The sequence below is a fragment of the Manihot esculenta genome, chromosome 9, assembly GCF_001659605.2.
Source record: "Manihot esculenta cultivar AM560-2 chromosome 9, M.esculenta_v8, whole genome shotgun sequence".
In the NCBI taxonomy this organism is placed as follows: domain Eukaryota; kingdom Viridiplantae; phylum Streptophyta; class Magnoliopsida; order Malpighiales; family Euphorbiaceae; genus Manihot; species Manihot esculenta.
This window is the reverse complement of record NC_035169.2, coordinates 30,505,398-30,528,387: the sequence shown is the minus strand read 5'-3', so window position 1 is coordinate 30,528,387 and position 22,990 is coordinate 30,505,398. Positions and strand designations below refer to the sequence as shown.

At 33.1% G+C, this 22,990-nt stretch overlaps 3 protein-coding genes across 6 annotated transcripts; all 3 read left to right on the top strand.

The window, feature by feature from the left end:
- The first annotated feature begins 1,552 nt into the window (after positions 1–1,552).
- Positions 1,553–5,149, top strand: LOC110623468 (vacuolar cation/proton exchanger 3). Its single transcript, XM_021768428.2, has 12 exons — positions 1,553–1,952; positions 2,112–2,179; positions 2,281–2,309; positions 2,938–3,134; positions 3,275–3,487; positions 3,632–3,763; positions 3,849–3,965; positions 4,104–4,157; positions 4,254–4,370; positions 4,463–4,553; positions 4,649–4,720; positions 4,815–5,149. The coding sequence occupies exons 1-11, from the start codon at positions 1,686–1,688 to the stop codon at positions 4,711–4,713; spliced, it is 1,350 nt and encodes a 449-aa protein (XP_021624120.1). The 5' UTR covers positions 1,553–1,685; the 3' UTR covers positions 4,714–4,720; positions 4,815–5,149.
- Positions 5,150–7,365: 2,216 nt separating this feature from the next.
- LOC110621977 (thylakoid ADP,ATP carrier protein, chloroplastic) lies at positions 7,366–13,671 on the top strand. Its single transcript, XM_021766298.2, has 10 exons — positions 7,366–7,896; positions 8,165–8,221; positions 8,528–8,590; positions 8,701–8,757; positions 8,842–8,925; positions 9,168–9,236; positions 9,320–9,432; positions 9,513–9,682; positions 12,349–12,427; positions 13,341–13,671. Exons 1-10 carry the CDS (start codon positions 7,540–7,542, stop codon positions 13,453–13,455), a joined length of 1,164 nt encoding a protein of 387 aa, XP_021621990.1. The 5' UTR covers positions 7,366–7,539; the 3' UTR covers positions 13,456–13,671.
- A 907-nt stretch (positions 13,672–14,578) lies between these two features.
- On the top strand, positions 14,579–21,822 carry LOC110623609 (protein root UVB sensitive 5). 4 transcript variants are annotated; one of them, XM_021768607.2, is made up of 15 exons: positions 14,580–14,818; positions 15,023–15,079; positions 15,794–15,945; positions 16,873–16,973; positions 17,192–17,250; positions 17,371–17,417; positions 17,517–17,595; positions 18,645–18,717; positions 18,867–18,956; positions 19,401–19,460; positions 19,921–20,034; positions 20,223–20,283; positions 20,361–20,479; positions 21,021–21,128; positions 21,200–21,342. In XM_021768607.2, exons 1-14 carry the CDS (start codon positions 14,673–14,675, stop codon positions 21,123–21,125), a joined length of 1,263 nt encoding a protein of 420 aa, XP_021624299.1. In that variant the 5' UTR covers positions 14,580–14,672; the 3' UTR covers positions 21,126–21,128; positions 21,200–21,342. The 4 variants fall into 4 exon arrangements, with proteins under 4 accessions (XP_021624301.1, XP_021624300.1, XP_021624299.1 ...); XM_021768606.2 differs by having other exon boundaries at positions 14,582–14,818; positions 21,021–21,113; positions 21,200–21,822; XM_021768609.2 differs by lacking the exon at positions 20,361–20,479 and having other exon boundaries at positions 14,579–14,818; positions 21,021–21,113; positions 21,200–21,822.
- Positions 21,823–22,990: the final 1,168 nt, after the last annotated feature.

The following is a 22,990-nucleotide window of genomic DNA, read 5'->3' as shown; positions in this document are numbered from 1 at the left end:
ATTTTAAAATTATTGTCAATTTTTATTTTTTTATTATAGTAATATATAAGTTAATTATTATAACTTATTTAAATTTATATTATTTTTAAAATAATTTTTTATTAATTATTATTTTTTTAAATGAGTATTTAAAATATCTTTTAGTGTTTGATAAAATTTAAAGTATTTAAAATTAATATATTTAAAAAGTTAGTAAAAAATATATATTTTAATATGAAAAAAATAAAATAAATAAAATTTATAGAATAAAAGAGTAATATTCAAAAGAAAAATATTTAGTTTTGCACTGCAACAGAAAGGGCAGAAAATTCTTTTTTAAAAAAAATATTATTTAATATTATTAATATAGAGAAATTTACTCGTTAATTTTTTATTTTTAAAAAATATATTAAAATATTTATAAAATTTTAAAAAATTAATTAATTAATTATAATTATTAAATATTAAAAAAATTTTAATTGAAAAGTTTAATTAATTTATATTTTTATAAAATTAAAAATTAATCAATAAATTTTTTTATATTATAAAAATTAAATACTTTTTTGGTCTGGTAATTTTTATTTATTTATTTATTTATATTAAAAAATATATATTTTTTTTAATTTTTTAATTATATTTATTTTAAATATATTAAATTTTATTAAATGTTAAAAAATATTTTAAAAATTTTTAAAAATAAAATAAAGTAAATTTATAATAGTTAATTTATATATTATTATAATTTAAAAAAACAATAATTTTATTTCTGTTTAAAATTTAAAAATTAATTAATAAAATTTTCACTATTCCAAAACCAAAATAATAAATTATCTTTTATTTTTTATCATATTTTTCATTAATGAAAATGAAAATACCTTAATGCCCTCATGATATTTATCTATAACCTGACATCTTATCATCGTTAATGTCTCGCTGTTGTTTACCTTTTTAAGCTATTAAGTAACCGCTAAATTAATTAAAAAAAAACAATTTTATTTTTTAAGGAAGGCTCTTTTTGTTTTACTTAAAAAATATATATATTTTTATATTTTTTGATATTTAAAATATTTTAAAAATTTTAATTAATAAAAAATATTTTTTAACTAAAAAATGTACTTTTTAAAAAAAAAAACAAATTTCTCTTAAAAAAGTCATTTTTCATTCTTTAAAATTTTTATTAAAATATTTATATATAAATTTATTAATATATTTTATTTTTAAAATTAAAATTGAATAACAAAAAATAAATTATTTAATTAAAAAATATTTTAAAGTATTAATGATTTTTTATAAATAAATAGTTATTTTCGTAAATGAAGTAAACATTTAATTTATTAAGAATGAAACAAATATTTAATTTATTAAGAATATGCGCAGAAAACGATGAAAATATATAACAAAACGGAAATTTATGCATATTTTATTTTATTAATATATAATATAATAAAGATAAAAGTGTTAATTATTACCATATTTGCAAGAAAAAAAATTAATTAGTTTTGCATGAGAACAAGAGACAGGAAGTTTCCAGGAAGCTGCAAAGAGAATCTGCTGCTATATATAACAGTACGTCGTCGCCCATTCACCAAGCCATTCATGGGATCCTAAGCTAACCCTACTATCACCTTTCAACTTGTAACGCTATTTGCTCAGCAGTCGGGCAACATTTTGGCCTGTTGCACCAGCCAACCAATCATCTCTCCGCCATGGCTTCGTCGCAGGAACCTGGGCTTCTTGAGCGTGGCAACCTTAAGGGTCTAAGCAAGGAGCTGCGACATGGCCGTACTGCTCACAACATGTCTTCCTCTTCTCTGCGCAAAAAATCTGACCTCACTCTCGTTTCTAAGCTTCGATGTGGATTGCTTAGAAGCTTTTTGACTAATCTTCAAGAAGTCATTTTAGGGACTAAACTTTCTGTTCTTTTTCCTGCTATTCCACTCGCCATTGTTGCTGAGTGTTATGGCTTTGGAAGAGTGAGTTGTTTTGCTGGATTTTTTTTTTTCTGTTAGTTTTAGGGTTTGCTGGTTTTGTTGATTCCAATTAAAGATTGGGAAGGAGATTAATTAGATTAAATTCTGTGGGTTAATGGGCTAATTGTTTTTTCTTTTAATCAATGATTCTTTTGCATACAGCCGTGGATTTTCGCTCTGAGCTTACTGGGTCTTATTCCTCTTGCCGAACGACTCAGCTTTTTGACAGAGTAAGGCAGTTTCCATTTGTGCATTTTCTTTTGTTTATTATTGATTTGAATTTGATATTGATCTCATGTCGTTTTTCTTGAATCTTGATTGTGTTTTGCAGGCAAGTTGCTTACTACACTGGTCCAACAGGTATTAATTGATTTCTCCTGGACTGCAAGTATGGTGTTCGATGAAAGTTTAACATGCATAGACAGGACAGACAAATAAAATTATTTTTTCTTTCACTATTTATTTGAAAGATACTGCATTAAAATAGTCATTGGATCCCTGAACCTTGGTTAGAAGAACTTTGTCGTGATTGGAAAAATCCAATAAATACAGAATAAATGTCTGGAGGAAAGATTCCTGTTTTCATGCAAGGGTACAAGACAAAATAAAAACTGAAATGCTCTTCTGGCCTCCATGCAGCAGCCTGTCCTTCTAATGTCAGGGAAAGAATATGACCTGGTCGTGGACCCATGATACATGAACGAGTGGATCATGAAAAAAATTCATATGAATCCATATATATCCATATATATGAATTTTGAATCATGATAGATCATATCCACTTAAAAAATTTTTCTTCAATGTCATTATCAGAGTCTGGCCCAAGATGAGAATCTCCTTATATTAACCTTCTATAATTCTTTTCCTTTATTTAATTAATTAGCTATACATAAATCAGTAAATTTATATGAACCAGACCATGATTGCACGGGTGTCAATTTCAAGTAAAACATAAAAAAAAATTCAAATTAAATTCTTGTTTTTGCAGTTGGAGGACTCCTGAATGCAACATGTGGCAATGCCACGGAGCTCATAATAGCTATCTTCGCACTAAGCCAACACAAGATAGAGGTGGTGAAATATTCTCTGTTGGGTTCCATAATCTCGAATCTGCTTCTAGTCCTTGGGACCTCTCTCTTCTGTGGTGGGATTGCAAACCTTAGAAGAGAGCAAAAATATGATAGAGTAAGCTGTTCTCTTTATTAATCTAATTCTTTTTTTTATATATATATATATATAGCAAAGTCGAGAAATTAAGATTTCAAATAAATTAAGTATGATAATAAGTAACATTTATTGCCATTGGTTACTGAATGAATGAACAGAAACAAGCTGATGTAAATATACTGCTTCTGCTCCTGGCATTGTTGTGCCACATCCTGCCACTTCTGTTTCGAATTTCTGGCGCCTCCGCTGCTCTCACCGCCGTCCCAACACTCCAGTTGTCAAGAGCAAGTAGCATTATAATGCTTCTTGCATACATTGCATACATCATCTTCCAATTAGTGACCCACAGGCAATTGTTTGAAGCACCAGAGGTGAATATTTTACATTCTCCTCTAATATTATTTCTCTTAAATATTAACTAATAGGATGCAAATTTGGTATATGCATGTAAATCTAGTTTTTTCAGATTATATTATTGACGGGAGTTGTTATATAATGTGGCAACCGATGAGCAGGAATTGGAGGATGGTGATGATGTGATCTCAGATGAAGCGCCTGTTATGGGATTCTGGAGCGGAATTGCTTGGCTTGTGGGGATGACTGCTATTATAGCTGTGTTATCAGAATATGTTGTGGGAACAATAGAGGTAACTAAATTCATCTCCTTGCAAGAATCCTAGGAAACGCTAACTAAAATAGTATGAAATAAAAATATACATCTTCTCTTTTCAGGCCGCTTCTGATTCTTGGGGCCTCTCTATTAGCTTCATTAGTATCATCTTGCTACCAATCGTAGGAAATGCAGCAGAACATGCTGGAGCAGTCATATTTGCTTTTAAGAACAAGTTGGTGAGTATTGGGTAGAAACAATAATACCTGCTATTTTTGTTATACATTATGTCCTTTTTGAAGCAATTTTGGAGTTTCTCTTCCACCTTCATGAAAGATTACCACATGAATTTGAATATCTTTGGCCATGATATGCAGGATATATCTTTAGGCGTTGCTTTGGGTTCTGCAACTCAAATTTCTATGTTTGTGGTAAGAACTAAGAATTCACAGCAGGACTTGCACAATTTGCTCTTTTTTTTTTAGTTCTTAATTTCGAAAATTCTAAATTTTGTATGCGAATTTCAGGTTCCAATGTGTGTGATTGTTGCCTGGATAATGGGTATTAAGATGGATCTTAATTTCAATCTCCTTGAGACTGGCAATCTTGCTCTAGCAATCATCGCTACAGCCTTCGCTTTACAGGCAAGACTAAATGCCCGTGTGCGCACACACATATATCCTTGGAATTAATGGCCTTTTCCATAATGGTACTGAATATCTTTTTTTCATTACAGGATGGTACTTCTCATTACTTGAAAGGATTGGCGTTGCTGCTGTTCTACTTCGTCATGGGAGCATGCTTTTTCGTATCCAAAGCACCATTTAGTAAGGAACTGCAACCATTTTTGAAGCTTGCTTAGAACTTAGAAGTGCAAAATTCATCAATCCCATATAACCTAATCTTTATTTTCTCAATCCAGACCAAGGAAATATCATCAATTTAGGAGTCGAGACAGCATCTGCAGGTGCAGTCCTCACAGCATAGTACACAGGTGAATGCTGATTCATTAGTAAATCCAAAATTTTTCTTGCATTAGTCAACTATCAGTGCAACTTGATTTAATTGTGCAACTAATCTAAACGCAGACTAGAAGTTGTGAAGGTGAGTTCCTGGATGAGGAAGGTGGCATTCAAATATCTCTGGCCATTATGGATGCATTTATTATTCTTCAATTCAAAATTTTCTTTTTGATGGATAGCCTGCCGGAAAGCAATTAAGCAAGCAATTTGGATTTTGTTTAAGATGATATTTTGCCGTTCCTTCAAAGATAAAATGGAAGATTTTACAAAGAGAAACCGGTTGTTGCTTTGTGAAGACAGGCTACCTATTTGAGTGTTTGTCATATTGTATATATGATTTCCTGTGTTTTTGAAACTGGGTTTGATTTCCAATGCCAATTATATTGAGAGCAATTCGCATATGGCGCAATATCTTTTGCTCTTATACTCAAATTATCGATAAATTTTAATTATTTTTTAGTTTGGCTTTGCAATTTAATTACTCTAAAATATCCCTTGTTAATTTTTTTTCCGGTAAATAGGACTTTCACAGAGCCCTCCTGTAAGCCAATTAATTTTCCCAAGTGTCTTTCTTTTGTTAAAACGGTGCTAGCTCACTAATTCGCATCTAAAGCTTCGGATTTTTTTTAAAAAAATATTTTTTACTGCAACATCTGGGAACAAACTTTCGCAGGGCTTGGTTGTAAGCAGTAGTCTTTTAACATGAAAAAAAGGTTTGACATCTCCATAACATAGTTGAAAGCTGCCTTGACCAAATCTTGTTGTGCAAAGGGAAAAGTGCACTTGAAGGATCTTCAATTCTGTCCAATACAAAATTCCGTTTGCACGTGTATTAGCTTCCCAATAAATATGGTTGAACAAACCTTGACGCTCTTGAGCCAATAATATATCATTATTCAATATAGAAGAGAACCCCTAGCTATTCAAGCGGAAACTTCCTCTCTAATCTCAAAGAAAAAAAAAAAAAAAAAACTCGACCATCGATAATACTCTAGTTAAAATTCAATACCTCTCTTGTATCGGTGTTTGGATGGTGCAGATTCCTTTTCAGCTAAGTGAAAGGATGCTTGGTTGCTGAGAGGAAAGATACCTCGAGAGCCGACTAGCCGATTGATCTCTTGGTCCGCCACCCTTCAAGGCCATGAAAATCGATTTGAGCTTTATCATTCAATCCTTCTTCTTTAGAGAATGAACTTTGAATCTCGAGTGTTTGGACTTTTAATCCTCGCTGGTTTTGCACCAATGCTTTTTGTAATCTTTCTAGCCTCATTCATATGGTAGTTGGGAGCTGTGGTTTGATGAAGAGTGGACGACTGCTGATTCTCCCTTAGACTAACTTAGAATTTGAAATTTAGTGGGCTTCGCCTTGTTTGTTAGTTCATTGGAGGCATTTTATTCTCGGGTCAGATAAATACGTATTTACAAATTAACCCATTAATCACATTAACCACTTAAATAAAAGTTGTATTGAAATTACGAAAATTATAATAATTAACCATAAATTAATAATACCATTTGAAAAATAAAAAATAATTCTACTTACGAAATTTTACTAATTGCATTCTAGATTTTCATAAAACAATAAAATTACATTTGTCTAATTTTTTAAATTAATAAAAATTTAAAATAAAATCAGTAAAATTTATAATATAATCAATAATATATACGTGCAATTAACTTTTTTTCAATCAAATATCGATAATATAATTAATTTATATTTAATTATTATTATAATAATATTTATAAATTTAAGTGTTTAATTAATTATAAATTTTAGTTAAAGTATTTAACAAGTTAATTACAACTAATATAAAAATGTGAGGATGGATCCGCTATTTCATATCTATTCCAATATAAATAGCTATGAAATTCTATCTTTAAAAATAATAATAATAATAAGGCCAATATCGGATATTTATGTTATTGTGTATTTTAATTTAAGTGTTTAAATATTGAATAAATTAATTTAGTGTTTGTATTTGAGTGTTTTTTTTATTAATTTTTAAAATTAAAATTAAAAATAAATAATTCAATTAATAAATCTGCGTTCACACCTTTAATAGTGATAAATTTTATTTTATAATAATAATTATAAATATTTTATATTAAATATATTATTTAATTTAAGATAGTATATATAAAATAATTAAAAATAATATATATTATAAGTTTTTCTTAATTATTAGTATAAAATTAATAATTAAAATTATAAACCGTATATTTAATAATTAGAATATTATTATTTTTAGAAATAAATATATCAATTAATTACCGTTAAATAGTTAAATAAGTTTATATGTATATGTTAATATTATTTTTATATTAAAATTGTTTTATATTTAAAAAATAAAAATATATATTTAGCATATTTTTAAACTCTCAAACTTTAATTTTTAAAAATTAATTAAAATTATAATTAATAAAAATATTAAATTAATTTATTCAAAATTTAATAATAATAATAATAATAATAATAATAATAATAATAATAATAATAATAAGTGGGCCGAAGGCTTATAACTAAATCAATAGTAAAAAAGGTCCACAAGCAACACAACTCAGCAAGGTCGGGCTTTAAAAGATTCACTCGTAGGATATATTATGGCAGGCTTCAGCTTCCTTACATAGACCAGCACACAGGGGATCAGGGGAACGTTCCTAAGACATGAATATACCGGATCTCCATCCTCACTGGTCAGTTGGTCTCTTCTTCTTCCCATTCAGCACCTGCAACTTACCTTATCTTTTCTCTAATCCTAACTAAACCCCTCAAAAAAATTGCAATTTCACCATGGCAGAACGGAGTTCCGTTCTGTCGTTTCGAAGCAGACCGAACCTGAAAACCTCACAGTGTACTCTCATTGAGCTCACTGACCATCAGCCGCTGTGGAAGAGCGCCCATCTCAGTTGCAGTGTCAGTGGTGGTGGTGGTGGTTATGGAAATTTTGGTAATTTTGCTTCCGTTTCAATGGCTGAGAAGGGAGATAAATTTGAATTCGCTCCTAGCTCGGCTCAGCTACTGAAGCATCCGTTGGTTGTTCTTAGTTACGTGCCGAGAGACGCTGCGATTTTTGTTGCAGGTGCAATTGCTGGTGCTGCGGCTAAGACTGTAACGGCTCCGCTTGACCGTATTAAGCTTCTTATGCAGGTGTTGCTTCTTTAACCGCCCTCAATTTCGTTATGTTTCTACTACTGGTAAATTAAGTCCGGTGTAGATGTTGTCATTTGGAGTTTAGTGGTGTAGTTCTCCAATCTTGACTATACCTTGGAGCTTTCTTAATGTTTTGTTTGTTTACTGAAAAAATGTAGGTACCTTTTCTATGTCCGTACCTTTTCTGTCAATTGTAAAAATATTCGTGTTCTGAAGAAATTCAACAAGGTTTTTTCTTGTTAAAATTAATTTTATGCGTTCACAGACTCATGGTGTGCGGGCTGGGCGAGAAGGTGCTAAGAAGGCAATTGGTTTCATTGAGGTAAATGAGAGCTCACCATGTGTGAATAGTTTGCGTGAGATGGAAAAAATTGTCCCTTCAAATATTATGCTATATTTGGATGAAAAAGCCCTTCTTTAAAATTGGTTGTTTTCATAGATATGAGAACTTATTATATATATATTTCAAATCCACACAACAAATGAAAATTTTATTCACAATCATGGACCTAAAGTAGATTCATGTATCTAATTAACAAGGAAAACTATGTATTATCAATTTCAGTTTCTTCCTTGAAATGCAAGGTTAGTGTTTTTTATGGTGGTATTTGTTCATAATGAATTGCAGGCCATAACATTGGTAGGGAAAGAAGAAGGACTAAAAGGGTATTGGAAAGGAAACCTTCCTCAGGTCCTTTTGCATTCTTCAATTTCTTTCTGAATTTGAGAAATTACCTCTTTTTCCAAGTAGATGCTGTCAGAATGCACTTCTGAATTTAGAATGTTTTCTCAATATTTCAGGTGATTCGGATCATACCTTATAGTGCTGTCCAGCTCTTTGCTTATGAAACTTACAAGGTAATATTGAAAATTTCTTTAAGCACGTATATATGTGAATTGACTGTTATTGGGGCATTTGATTGATGGTATTTGGTTTTGTAGAAACTGTTTGTGGGAAAGGATGGTAAGCTCTCTGTCGCTGGAAGACTTGCGGCAGGTGCTTGTGCAGGCATGACATCCACTTTCGTAAGTTAGTAATGGGAATGCAAAATTTTCTATTCTTGAAATTGCACCTGATGGGCTTCAGTCGACCTCCATAATAATTTGTTAATGATCATTATAATGTTTGAATTCTGTTCTGCTTTGAAAATTTACTCTCTGCATATTTGTTTCTATTTCCCCTCCTTTTGCCAACTAATTTTCACACCAATGTTACGTGAACTGACTTCTCTTTGTTTCTTTTTGCTTTTCCTTCTTTATTTGTCTAGGTAACATACCCTTTGGATGTTTTGAGATTGCGTCTAGCAGTTGAACCAGGGTATCGAACTATGAGTGAGGTATGGTTGACCACTTGAATTTTGTATTAGTTTATAACTAGATGCTCTGTTTATACAATGGTGGGTTTCAATGATTTATCCAGATCGCCTTAAACATGTTACGTGAGGAAGGAATTGCATCATTTTATTATGGTCTCGGGCCTTCTCTTATTGGCATTGCTCCATATATTGCTGTGAACTTTTGCATTTTTGACTTGTGAGTTCCTACTGCTGCTTCAAGCATTTTATTGAAGAGAAGGTTGGTTTCTTTAAGTATTGATGCTCTTTGGATAACAGGGTCAAGAAGTCTTTGCCAGAGAAATATAGACAGACAACTCAGGCATCTCTACTAACAGCTGTGGCATCTGCTGCTGTTGCAACACTCACATGTTATCCTTTGGATACAATTAGAAGACAAATGCAAATGAAGGGAACGCCTTACAGGACAGTTTTGGATGCTTTTCAAGGTAATTGACAATAATTTGTGTTGTATAGATATGCCTGCTGAGTTCTATTTCTGATAGAAAATTACTATAAAGTATAGTTGTCAAATTGAGATTCGTATTGAGAATCAAAATCTTCATTTTATGAATTGAAAATCAAATCAAATTGTAAGGTTCGATATAAATCTAAAAATTAATTAAAAATAGTACATGTTCTAAAAATAAGTAGAATAGTATCTTACAATGTCTTGATAAGTATAATTATCATTTATATAATTAGAAATATTCTTTATAATAGAATAGTATGTATTTTCCATGTTATATAGTTTTATGCTATAAATTATGAACTTTGGGTTTGTAGATAATAGTTATCATTATGCACATGCTGAATTCTCATCTAAAAATAGCAGGTTTTGATATTATTAATATAAACTGTCATAACTTGACAACTATAATTAATTAAGTAAATTAACTAAAAGAAAAAAGAAAGAATGAATGAACAGGGAGCAAGAAAAGAATAGGTGGTGGAAGAAAATAGTTAAAGAAAAGTTTTATGTACACCTTTCATGGTAAAAATAATGAGATCTTAAATTTTAAAAATATAAGATATGACAAGCCCTTTATAGATTATTGATTGAATCGGGTGAAGACATGGTTGATTCATATTGTTTCACTTGATTGACTATTGATTCTTTCAATTTAGTTACAATTTAGGTATATTTTCCCTAAATATTTGAATCGCTAAGACATGGAATCGAATCGAGAATCATAAGATTCGAATTAAGAACCATAAGATTCATGTCATTTTAAGATTCACCTTATAGATTTAAATTGATTTGTATCATAAGATTCTGACAATATTGCTATAAATTTTTCTAGTTAACTAATTGGTTATCATTTATTATCATTTCTCGTGAATGTTTCTGTCAGTGAGCAATCCTTTTTTTTTTTTTTAAAAAAGAAGTGCGAATGAGGAGTGTAGGCGTTGAAAATTAATTGCAATAGTGCCCAAAATGGGCTAAAATGTCGTAGTTATATTAATAATTGGCATGAGAGAAAGATCATCAATCATAACATGCTGATTATCTATCTTGCTTCTTCTGTTAGTGCACATTTATTGGTTTGTTCGTGAAAAATACAATGATCTGGGCATTCCTCCTCCCATTAGATTCCTTTGGGGATCGAATCAGGCCGATCTATTTTATCAATATGATATTAGCACTAGGGGAGAGTAGATTTCGGTCTAAACCGAAAAACCAAACCGAACCGATTAATTTCGGTTTATCGGTTCGGTTAGTCGGAATGATCGGTTTGGTTTGGTTAATATATTTAAAATTATTCGGTTTTCGGTTCGGTTCGGTTTAAACATGTTAAATAACCGATCAAACCGATTTCGTGGCTAGCCCAAGCCCATGCCCTCACCCGAGCCCTCACCCGATCCTCTCCTACCCAACCCAGCACCCCAACCCCCTCCATCGGTCCATCCCTTTCTGCCCCCCAGGCGTTCAAGCTCCAATCTCCCGATTCTCTCCCTCCAGATCTCCCGATTCTCTCCCCCCAGAACCCCTATTCTCCCGATTTCTCCCCCTGGCCACCACTGATGATTAATTTACTATGACATTTTTTAAAGTCGCCATATTAAGAAAGTGAAGCTGCATGCCCTTTGCTAAGCTGTGGCTGTGAGTACCGACACCTGAGCTCCGTTGCTCTTGAAGGCCGGAAAACGTCATGGGTCGGTTTCTCCTCTTCAGTAGTCAATGATGGTGGATAGAAGTTTGATTTGGATGATTGGTTGGTGATTTTCAGTGGTGGAAGTGGTAGCGTTAGGTCCGACATACTGTAGTTTATTTATGTTTTTGTGTTGATTTATCTGTTTGGCATGCGTGGGACTTGTCTGGTATTATTGCTGCTTCTCATTGCCTAGTTTGTTTGGTTTGTTGATCGGTTGTCATCGGTCACTGCTTATGCCTTTGTCGGTGCTCTTCTGATGCCAAGAAGCCAGGTGGCTAGGGTAATAGTTCGGTTTGAACCGAACCGAACCGAACCGATTTTTATCGGTTCGGTTATACTTTCAAAATCGATTTTTTCGGTTTTGAAAATTTTAATAGTTCGGTTTTCGGTTTTGTCGGTTCGGTTCGGTTCGGAACAGAACCGACCGATTGCACAGGGCTAATTAGCACTAACTTCATTCTCGATGTTGGGCTACGGACAAATATATAATCCTGCAAACTTCATGCCCCAGGATTCTAGTCCTGAGTGCGAAGGGGTGTGTAAAGTCACATATCATTTGGGTATTGGGGAAAAAGGCTTCATATATGATTTGGGAAATCCTTCTTCCAAAAAGTACCTTCTAGAGTGGAGTTAGGTCTTGTTGACAACAACTACCGACAATCATAATATTCAGATTATCTGCCTTGCTTTCTCATGTTAATGCACATCCATTGGTTTGTAAGAATTCAACCTATGGCTATGATCTACATTGCAACCCAAACCTTCAGCTAATACCCAAGGGTGATTTTGGTTCAAGTTGAAAGAGCTATAGCTATGGTCATTGCTTACTATCTACTTGATGAATATATAATTAGAATTTCATTGCACAACTTTTTCTTTCTCTAGATGATCTTGAATGGAAGTAGAGACTTTCTGTCCTGAATGAATTGCTAAATCTAATTTTGATAATATTGTCACAGGAATCATTCAAAGCGATGGCGTTACCGGCTTATATAGGGGGTTTTTGCCAAATGCATTAAAAAACCTACCAAACAGCAGGTTTAGTTCCGCTACCATTTTGTTTATTTGATCTATGTGCATTTAAAGATTCTTCAATATGATGTACTGTTTGGTTTGGAATCAATCAGCTTTAGGCCTACACCTGTTTGATTTGAAATAGCCAAGAAACAACTCAATCAAAAAACCTAGGCTTGTAGAACCTAGGCTTGTAGGTGGAACCGTGGAAGACCCAAGAATAGTGATATATCTCTTACACATCACCACACATGAATGCCATTGAACTTCAAATTATGAATAAACACAGGGTTATATACTGTAATATATAATTAATAAATGCAGGTGGCCAGCGTTCCAACTCCAGTAGCATGTTAATAAGCTACTCAACTTAAAATCTTAGGTTTATATATGAGAGCTCCAAGAATAGATTTATACTCTTATATAAATCAATCAGCTTTAGGCCATTTCCTTATAATCCTTGATTAAAGAGCACCTTATTTGAATTTTCCTATAGAAGGTTTATATGTATCTGAGGAATTTCAATAAGAACATCTGAAAAACAAGGAATATTGCACAAAAATATGAATTTCTTTTCAATAATAGTGGAGGATATGAATGGAAGTGCAATTGTTTCCTGCTCTGTGTTATCTACTTGTCTGCATATATGTCCATCTTGAAGAGTTCATATTCTTCATATGTAAACTAATGATCTTTAGTTTTCTGTCATTTATACTTGGGGATATGAATCTGTGCCATCAATATGCAAAATATTTCATGGAAATCCTAACCTGTCCAAGCGGCATTGGCTGAACTAGATTCACTAGTCACTACACATAAAAATGCACTAGTATACACATAAAATACTTCAAAAATGAATTCATATAGTCAATAGTTTGACTTTAACTGACTTTCTCTCTCAATATCTAACAAGTCTTTCCTCAATTTTCTACTGCAGCATTAGGCTTACTACATTTGATATGATGAAACGTCTGATTGCAACTGGTGAGATAGAGTTTCAGAAAATTGTGGAGGAAAACCGTGAGAAACAAAGCCAAAATGCCAATATTTGAACAATCATGTATTGTTTGCTACTGTTATTTTGTAGCCCAATTTTTCCTCCGGGTTATGTGTAGGAATTATGCTCTGTTGCGGTGTTGCCATGAGTTTAACCCATATGATATGTGACATTCTTCAGCTACCGGTGAATATTTGTCCTGGTGCTATTCTTTTGTAGAACAATCATATGCAACCATTCTTATTATTGGTAACTTTTTTTAAAAGCAAAAGATAATGAGTAATGTTTGCAAGCTAATTAAAGACAAATATAAGTCCATTAATTTGGTGGAAAATAAAACTTATTACGTAGTTATTATTTATTAATTATTGGCTAATAGATGAATATTATACATATTTTTTAATTTAGTTCTATCTTGGGTTTGAAATTGATCGCTCATTATCCTAGCGATGGTTTTAATACTATTGAGCTAGAATTTATTGGTATAGTATTATTATATTTTAGAGTTAACCCAGCTACCCTGAATTTGTATTGATACGCGCAACGTGAATTATTTATTATTTTACTTTAATAATATAATTTAGTATTTTTTATATTTTTATATTCTCGGAATTATATTATAACATTTTAATGATAAATTATTAGTTGATTATAATTTAAATTTTTATTAAAATTTCGAACAACTGAATGTCTATTAAAATTAATTAATTTTAATTTGCTAAATAATAATTGTTTTTTTAAATATCATTCAAAATAATATAACATTGTAATATCTTTATAGTATAAAAAAATATTATGTATGATTAAAAGAAGTGCTTGATAGTAAAAAAAAAAAAAAAAAAGAGAAAGGAAAGCATATCTAAAGATGTTAAGGTTTCAATGTAACTCCTTTTCAAAATACAGAAAGTATTTTTTTAAAAAAATGACTTAATATTTTTGTGTTGTTTAAACATTGAAAATATTTTTAAAAAATATGAACAAATGGAGCAAAAAAAAAAGTAGAAAATTAACAATAAATTTAGACAGAATTATTAATTAATATAATAACGAAATTAAATTTCAGGCACTCAATTATTCTTGTATAAAAACAAGGAGATTGGTATTTTTGTTATTTTTTTGTGCATTAATTGATAATTAATTTTTATTTCTTAATAAACGAAGTTATAAGAGAGGAGGGAATAAAAATAACGAAAGCGGGGAGAGAACAGCTAACATTAGCGCCTCCTTTTCTTCGGATGTGTAATTTGCCAAGTCACCAAAATTTAGCCAGAAATGTCTTGCTCTCTGCAATTCTGGTTCCCTGTTACACCACCAGCTCCTGAATCTTCCACGAGAAAGAGAGCTCGCCGTCTTCAAATTCTCTATTCTTCTCTTCAATCCAATCTTCAAAGCGGAGAAGATGAGGCTAACAACTGCAGGTACCAGCTTTATCCCTAACTTTACATTTCTCATGAGCTGCACAGCAAAAATTTTGGGTTCGCTATTTGTATTGCATTTTATTTGTTGTTGCTTTTTTCTAGCAGCTACGAAGAGTATCTTAGAGTACTATTTGTTGTAGTAGTTCAAGAGCTGCATTTACTTATTCATTTTCATTTTTTATTTTTGATTTTGTGCTTGTACAGGGGTCAGTTCGAACCGAATGTGATTATAGAGAGATATGCTAATGGATCTTCTAGAAGGTATTCATCAACTTCTTGTTTTCATTTCATGTATCTCTATCCAGATTTTCTTAATAATTTATTGAACTTTTTTTTATTATGTTTTTTCTCCGCAAGCAACGGGTTAAGATTAAGAACATTGATAGGATATATTAGGTTTCTGACGTAATTGGTCGAGCTTGATTGTATGCCTAGTAACAAATTGCATTAGGGAGGATTTGAATTTTTTTTTTCTTTTTTGCTGGGTTCATAAATGAAGATTAAATTCAGAAATGTAAAAGTATTTTCCATGATGAAGGAAAATTTAGATTGGCTAGTTTATATAAGAGTTATGGACAACATGCAGGCTTAAATTTAAGCTCCAGAAGAGAACATATAGCCTTAACTCTGAGCTGAAAAAAGCAAAGTCTAATCATATCTTTCTCTATTGAGTTTTGTACATGCCAGAATTCCACCTCAACAGTATTAATTAAATTTTACTTGATGATTCTGAAAGGTCAAATACCTGCAGAGATGGTGGATTTTGAATTCAGTCTCTCTAACATGTGATTGAATGGTGTTTCCTTTTCCTGCTTTGCAAGTCAGAATCTTATTTACTTATTGGAAAATAAAAGTGTTTTCCTGTAGATTATTCATTTTATGTTTCATGCCATTTGCTTTGAAGCAAATTGTGTTATTGGTATCTTTTTTTCTTGTGTCTGAATTGTTTCTTTTGAGCCATGGTTTGATGAGCAGGTATATATTAGATGATGACTTGCAATTAAAAAGTTTCCTTGAAGAACATGATGCCAAAAATAGTAGGTTACAAGAATCAAATTCATTGGACACAAAACTGTCATGGGTTCCATATTCAATCAAAGGTTTTGTTCTACCTGAAGGCTTCCCAGGTGACTTGTGTCTTTTCATTTTCTCTATCATCCTTTTCTTTTTATAATTTTTTATAAGCTTGTTCTAGATATTTTAACTTTGACTTGCTGTTGGGATTTGTCTTTCCACTACATACTACTGTTCACAACATATGAATGTCTTGTACTTTGTTTAATATCTGTTAAAATGCATTTTCAAGTTTGACATCCCTCTCATCATATCAATGCAGACCATTTGATTTTTTTTTTACCTCCTTTTTCTTGGGAAATCTTTATTAGGATTGTTATGACTCTGAAATGTTGAAAAATGTTTGATTTATCTGCTTATTTTCAAATTTCTAATCAGCTGTATTATGCTACAATGGTGCTTCTGTGGCTTTTAATTTCTATTGCATAATGCCTCGAGTTCATTAAGTTGTTATGAACTGTTAAGAAACTTCTTACTTACCTTTTTTCCGTATCAAGATGTATTTTCATGTTTTAAAATTTACTTTTGACTTATTATGGCAGATTTTTCTTTCCCTAATTTTTAGCACTTTTTTGTAGGTAGTGCTTTTAAACAAACTAATTTTGGAACATTTAAATATTACTAGGTCTGCAAGTGAACCAAGCCATCTATGAATAGCTCAGAGGCTCAACTTTTTAAAGGATCATTCAAGTTTGTCTGTTTACATTAATGATTGATATCTGAGAATACTTTTGGAACTCAAGTTTTTTAATAAATGAGTCAAACTTGAATTTTTTAAACCATTGTAAAGGGGAAACATCACTTGTAACATGTTGCAGTTTCTTTGGATTTTTTAAAGCATTGTTCTATAGTTGCCTTATCATAATTAGATGTTTGCATTATTTTCATTTAAGTTCTTTATATGTTTCAAAATGCAAGCTGTAGTGTTTATCTTTCCTATCATTAACTGGTTGCTTACCTTTCTTTACTCCAACATGCAGGATCAGTTTCAGATGATTATTTGCAGTACATGTTGTTACAGTTCCCTACCAACGTCACTGGATGGATCTGTCACACGTTAGTAACATCAAGTCTCCTCAAGGCATGTCCATCTAACTCAGGCTGTTAATTTTGCTTGGGTATGTTTTCTATGTATAAAACTCCTTAACTAGTTAATTTTGCTAGAATTTCACATCTTCTGTTATAGTAAAATTCAAATGTGATGCTTCATGATCTTTTTAAACTTGTTTCGAAATATTTATCTCAAATATAATATTCAGTATAAAATATTTTGTCGATTTATGTGCATTACTATTGCAGGCTGTTGGCATTGGCTCTTTCACAGGTGCTACAGCTGCCGCTTCTGCTGCTGCAATCAGGTGAATATTTGTCTTGGCCAGCTCATTTTATATTCTGTACATCAAAATAGTCTCTATTCAAAGTATTACTAATTAGTCTTTTATTTGATTAAGCCGTATGTTCTGCAATTGTTTGTGCAGATGGGTGTCAAAGGATGGCATTGGAGCTCTAGGGCGCCTATTCATCGGTCTGAATTTTCTTTTATTTTTTTTAAAATTCATATAACAAATAAAAGAAAGAGAATCCCATTGCCAATTTTACTAATAACTATTGCCTTTTTCTTCAGGTGGACGTTTTGGAAATCTTTTTGATGATGATCCAAAACAATGGCGCATGTATGCAGACTTCATTGGCAGTGCAGGGAGGTCTGTGTTACAAGCTTTTTGTATCAATTGGAGAAGATCCAAAATAAATTGAAAAGCCCATGATAAGTAATGCTGCTCCTGTCACTGGGCACGTGAATTCCATTCCTACAGCCCATGGGTTACTCAGCAACTGTGCAGCCATCAAAGTAACAACCCACAAATCGTCTTCCCTAAGTCAAAATACCCCTTTCTTCCATGATTAATTCACAGACAATACAAATTGCTACATTTTTCTTAACACCGTGCTCAATAAAACACTTAAGCCTCACTGTTTAACCTTGTCCTTACATGCCACAACCAGAAATAATAATGGTCTGAGAGACGCATCTCTCATGAGCATCCATCTTGACAACCACCCTGTGAATCTCCCTCTTGTCTTCATTCCTCATAAACTCGGCACCATGATTTCTAAACCATAAGGGAAGTTATATATCTTAAGAGAAATTCAATTTCTCACTATTTTTCTGTAAGTCTATATTCCAGTAAACTCATCAAACTTCCTATAATAGTTGGCTAGTTCAGGTCAAGATAGGCAGTAATGTGATGGGAGTAGCTGCAGGGAAGGAACTAGAGGTGGAAGTGGCTAGTTGAATGAGGGAAAGAGAATAAGAAGAGAATTCCAAAGGTAGACTGGAGAGAGGCTGTCTATAAAGTTGGCTTGGGCAGACTTGTTGTTGGGGATGATTGAGGCACCATCCAGGGCTTCATGATGATTCTGGAAGAGATTTAAGTAAAAAGGGGATTCATGAGACACACTGAAGAAGTTGAAGGAGATGAACGGAGTGAGAAATATAAGGGGGTGGGGTTCCAAGTAACCTCATGGATAAGTTGAAATTTTTTTTATCTTTTTAATGTTGATGGTGGAAAATATATATATGTGGCTAAATTTATGCTTGTTAGACAAATAAAATGGCTAATAGGGGTTCAATAGAACACTCTACAAGTTGGGATCAATAATAAAAATCATTAAGTTGAGGGGCATACTGCTCAATTTTCCAAATTAATCTGAAAAAAAGGGGATCATAATAGTTTCTTATTCCATCATGCAGCATATTTGATCTCATCACCCAAGTGTATCCTGCTTATTTCCTGCCACTGGCTTCTCTTGGAAATCTTACAAAGGTATTGTCTTTTGAAGTTCTTTGTCTACTTCTTGTATCATTCTTCATTTTAAAATTGTTTAATATCATTTGGATTTATGTATGTCTGCTATGCATCCTCCATTATATTCAAGAGTTTACTTGATTTGTTGGAAATTGGCATTTTAACAGGCTGTGGCAAGAGGCCTAAAAGACCCTTCCTTTCGTGTAATTCAGTACCATTTTGCAATCTCAGGAAATCTGGGGGAGGTAGCTGCAAAGGTACATTGCTTGTACTGTATGTTTAGTGTATTCTACAGTTGCAGTAGGTTGATTACATCTTCACTAATTTATGAATTTTTTCCTAGTTATTTTTCCTTGACCATTGCAAATGTAGGCTGATGGAAAGGCGGCCTTTTGTCATTGCCCTTGTAGTTTAAAAGGCATTTATCTCTTTTCGTCATTGCCTTATTAACTGTAAATTTCTTGTCAAATGTACTTGATTATGGAAACGGCAATGTGAGTTTCATATTTAAGTGCTTTCTTGACTTGTGAAGTATGATATCTTCTGATTTTGTTTTTGAACATTTATTCATACTAACTTCAATTATTTTTCGTACATTTAACTTGAGGATCTTTCTTTGGAACAAATGATAAGCCTTGTCTTGATGGTTAAAAGAAAAAAAAAAAAGCTTTTCTAATAATTTGCTTTATCAAAATTTTCAGGAGGAAGTTTGGGAAGTAGGTGCTCAATTGTTTGGCCTTGCATTGGGCATACTGATGCTGGTATTTTCTTTAGGTTCTTGAGACCGTTTACCTTTTTTTTTTAAAGAAAAACTACTGATTGTATTAATAAAATTTCATAAAATAAAGAGAGATATCATATAGAGAGACGATCATACCTAATAGATTGTCTAGCCAAAGTATGAATAGTTAGAATGGTATGACGACGAACTCATCTAACAGAAATATCAGTTCTAGGGTCTAATAAAGATTTACAATCATTCAAAATCAAGCCCAGTTCAGAAATATCTAAATGTGGAGACTGAAGAGATTGAACCACTTGCAAACAGTCTATAAGAATGCAATCATTAAAAGGCAAAAATTCCGTCGCAAAGAGCAAACAGTGACGGAGAGCTAAAATTTTTGTTTCCATCAAAAATAAAATGTCCGGCTTGAGACCGTTTACCTTATTCTCTTGAATAGTGGTGTTATTTCATTAACTTGAAAATAATTGTGAGTCCAGGAGACACCTGGCCTTGTAAAATCTTTTCCAGCGTTGGCATTAACATGGATGAGCATGCGGCTTCTGCACCTTTGGCTACGTTATCTATCACTTTCAGTTCTACAGTTTGACACAGTAAGAACATTATGCACACCTTCTTTCCTTAAGCATTTAGTTGGAGAACCTCTTGTCATAGGATAGACTGTTAGATATTCATAAATTGGCCATTGTTAAAAAGGAAGGGGTGCAAAGTTCAGACAGAGTTGGAAATCATTTTGGTTTGATTTGTTGACTAAATGTCATTCTGTCAAATTTTTGTACAGATAAATCTCAAGCGTGCTCGTTTACTGGTGAAGTCACATATTTCGCACTCTGCTGTTTTGGGTAACTTCATACACTTTTAAGTCCCTTTTAGTACTTTTTATGTCAGTTTATAGTATTCAGTTTGAACAATTTTTCAGGATGTGTTGAATGCAATCGGGAAGAAAATATTTTGTTATGGGAAACATTCATTAAGCCGCGAATTACTTTTGGGGTGCCCTTGGAGGAGATGGTTGGCAGTGAGAGATCTGTTGCCAAGGTGTAATTTCATTACAGCATACTTGGCAGCTTTCTAGTAGTTTTGTTGAAATTTTAATGCAAGGATAAATAGTTTATCTTTAAGTGAACTGGGCTAGTTTTAATTTCGAGTCAGTATTATTGCATAATCTTGTATGCAGAAGTTGGCTCTGGTACCAGAGACCTTAAAGCTTCCCCCAATCAAATTTTACTAGAATATGAGATAAAACACTTACTAATCACAAATCTACATTAAAAAGATAAAGAAAAGTCACCTAGAAGTCTTATTTTTTTGGATAGAGGCTTATAGGTTACTCTATTGAACTATTACTTCAATTTTTGAGATCTACCTCTGCTTAGATGGTAAATGAGCTGACTAGTCAATATAAATGTGAAACTTTATTGATGAAGAATGTTTGGTAAAATAACTAGCAGAACAGAGAAGACTTTTCTCTTCTTTTGGGAAGTTGGTAGAACATTTAAAATGTAACCTTTGCTTTTTGGTTGCTAATTCTTTCATTCTCATTTTCGTTTTTTTCCTGCCTTTCTTCTATTTGAAACAGGTGAAGACACTTCTAAAACTATATGCAAAGGAGAAATATTTGCTTACGGTAAACCAACAAAAAAGGGACTTCGAGGTGCTCATCTCATTCAAGGTGCAAAAATAAATGGTAAATTGGAATGATTTAGTTGAGTAGGGGTCATTGTTTTCAACTAGATTAACTTGAGAATTCCACTGCAGGTTGGAGCTACAAGTATGTCTGTCTTGCGAAGTGTGTGGCAGACTTACTGGCTACATGAGAACTGGGAAAGCTCTGTTGACGTCTTTGATCAGCTTGCACAAAGTCTACTAGAGATGGAAGTTAGGTTTGAAGACTTCATACGACAGTTAGATGTAGCTGGATGGCGTACTCATCAAATAAATATCAAGGTCCCTAGGGAAATCTCCATTGATGAACTGGGCACTATTTGATGTGCAAATGTCTGTGATCGTCATTGCAACCATCTCAAGCTACCTTCGGCACTTGAAATTAGTATGGGCTTGCAGAAAAACCAAACATGCTTTGAGCATTGTCCCTTCTATTGGGAAGAAGGTCGAGCTTCATGTGCCAACTGCCAACCTAGTAAACAATGAAGAAGCCAAGATAGCATGCCATATTTGCTGGAGGAAACGTTCAAATTTGCAGACTGTAGGTAAGTTTCTATTCTAAAATGCCTTGACAGCCAGCGAAGGCTGGTAGAAAGCGCACAGTTAAGTCTCGGGGCATCAGAACTGATGAAATTTTGTAAATTATTAGACAATTTTTGTTTTATGAACTTAGATGTTTTATTTCATAATATCATCAGTTGCACCTTTTTCTATAAGCTGAACTGTGTCAAATTTTAACGCTGCATACTCGCATTATATGCTTGAAAGCTAAGGATGGCATCATTTTATCATAAAACAACCATCTTCTATGATAACTTGCCAACTTCAGCCGGGAAGGGATTGCGATATCCGAAGCTCAGACGCAACGTAAAAGTTGCTTGTCAATGCCATTGCCTTTGCTCAAAATGATTAACCATGGAAGATCTGCAAAGGCAATAAGAACTATGGCTTTTTTAATCCCAGAGGACAGCCACACACTGAAAGGTACCTCTTTTGACTTTAGAACACCAGAATAAAGGGTGTACACTGTCGTTTTGTTATTTTCTTTCATTCAAACGTTTTCCCTCTCGTTATATTATAGATATTCTCTTGGCCCATGCAATTAACGAACAACTTATCCATTTGAAAACAAAAATAATTAAAAATTGTTCATAAAAGATCCATTTGTATGTTTATTTATTTTTTTTAACCGATGCAAATTTATTGCATTTAAAATGCCAACAGGCTCCATCCATCGCGAAGACAAACCAAAACTAAGACCAAAACTCAGCACACAAAAAACACAAACAGGCCCAACCCATACAGCCCAGCCTGGCTTAGCTCAACAGCACCAAAGAAGACAAACAGGGACTCCCCACGCTAACAAGTGGTCACCAATCAACCTACTAACTGCTCTGCGTACAGATTGCGTTTCTATCTCACCGACTGTAAACCAACAGTCACCACATCGCACCACCGTACCGCCCGTAGCAAAGCAACAAATCCAAAACAACCCACAACCTAACAACCTGATGACCGCTGAATTTCACTACCCGGTCTAAGGCCAGACCCACGATGACAGCCCATGACCTGAAGGCTTCTAAATCTCCCGTGTGAGTCAGGTCCAGCCCGCTCAGTCTTAAAACCGGACCCCATTTAGATTTTTCAATCAGGCCGGCCCTGCCTATTCCGGCCCAATGATCAGACCTCCTCTAAATTCAGCCTTAATCTCATCTTCCAGCCCAGCCCAGAAAAAGGAAGGTGGCCAGCCCACCCATCTGGTGGGACCCTCCGCATGCGCGCCAGAAGAGAATTAAGTGGCCGTTACGCATGAAGCAGAATATCTGATATTCTCGTACGACCGTATCAGAATGGCAGGGACAGGTGGCTCAATGGTGGTAAAGC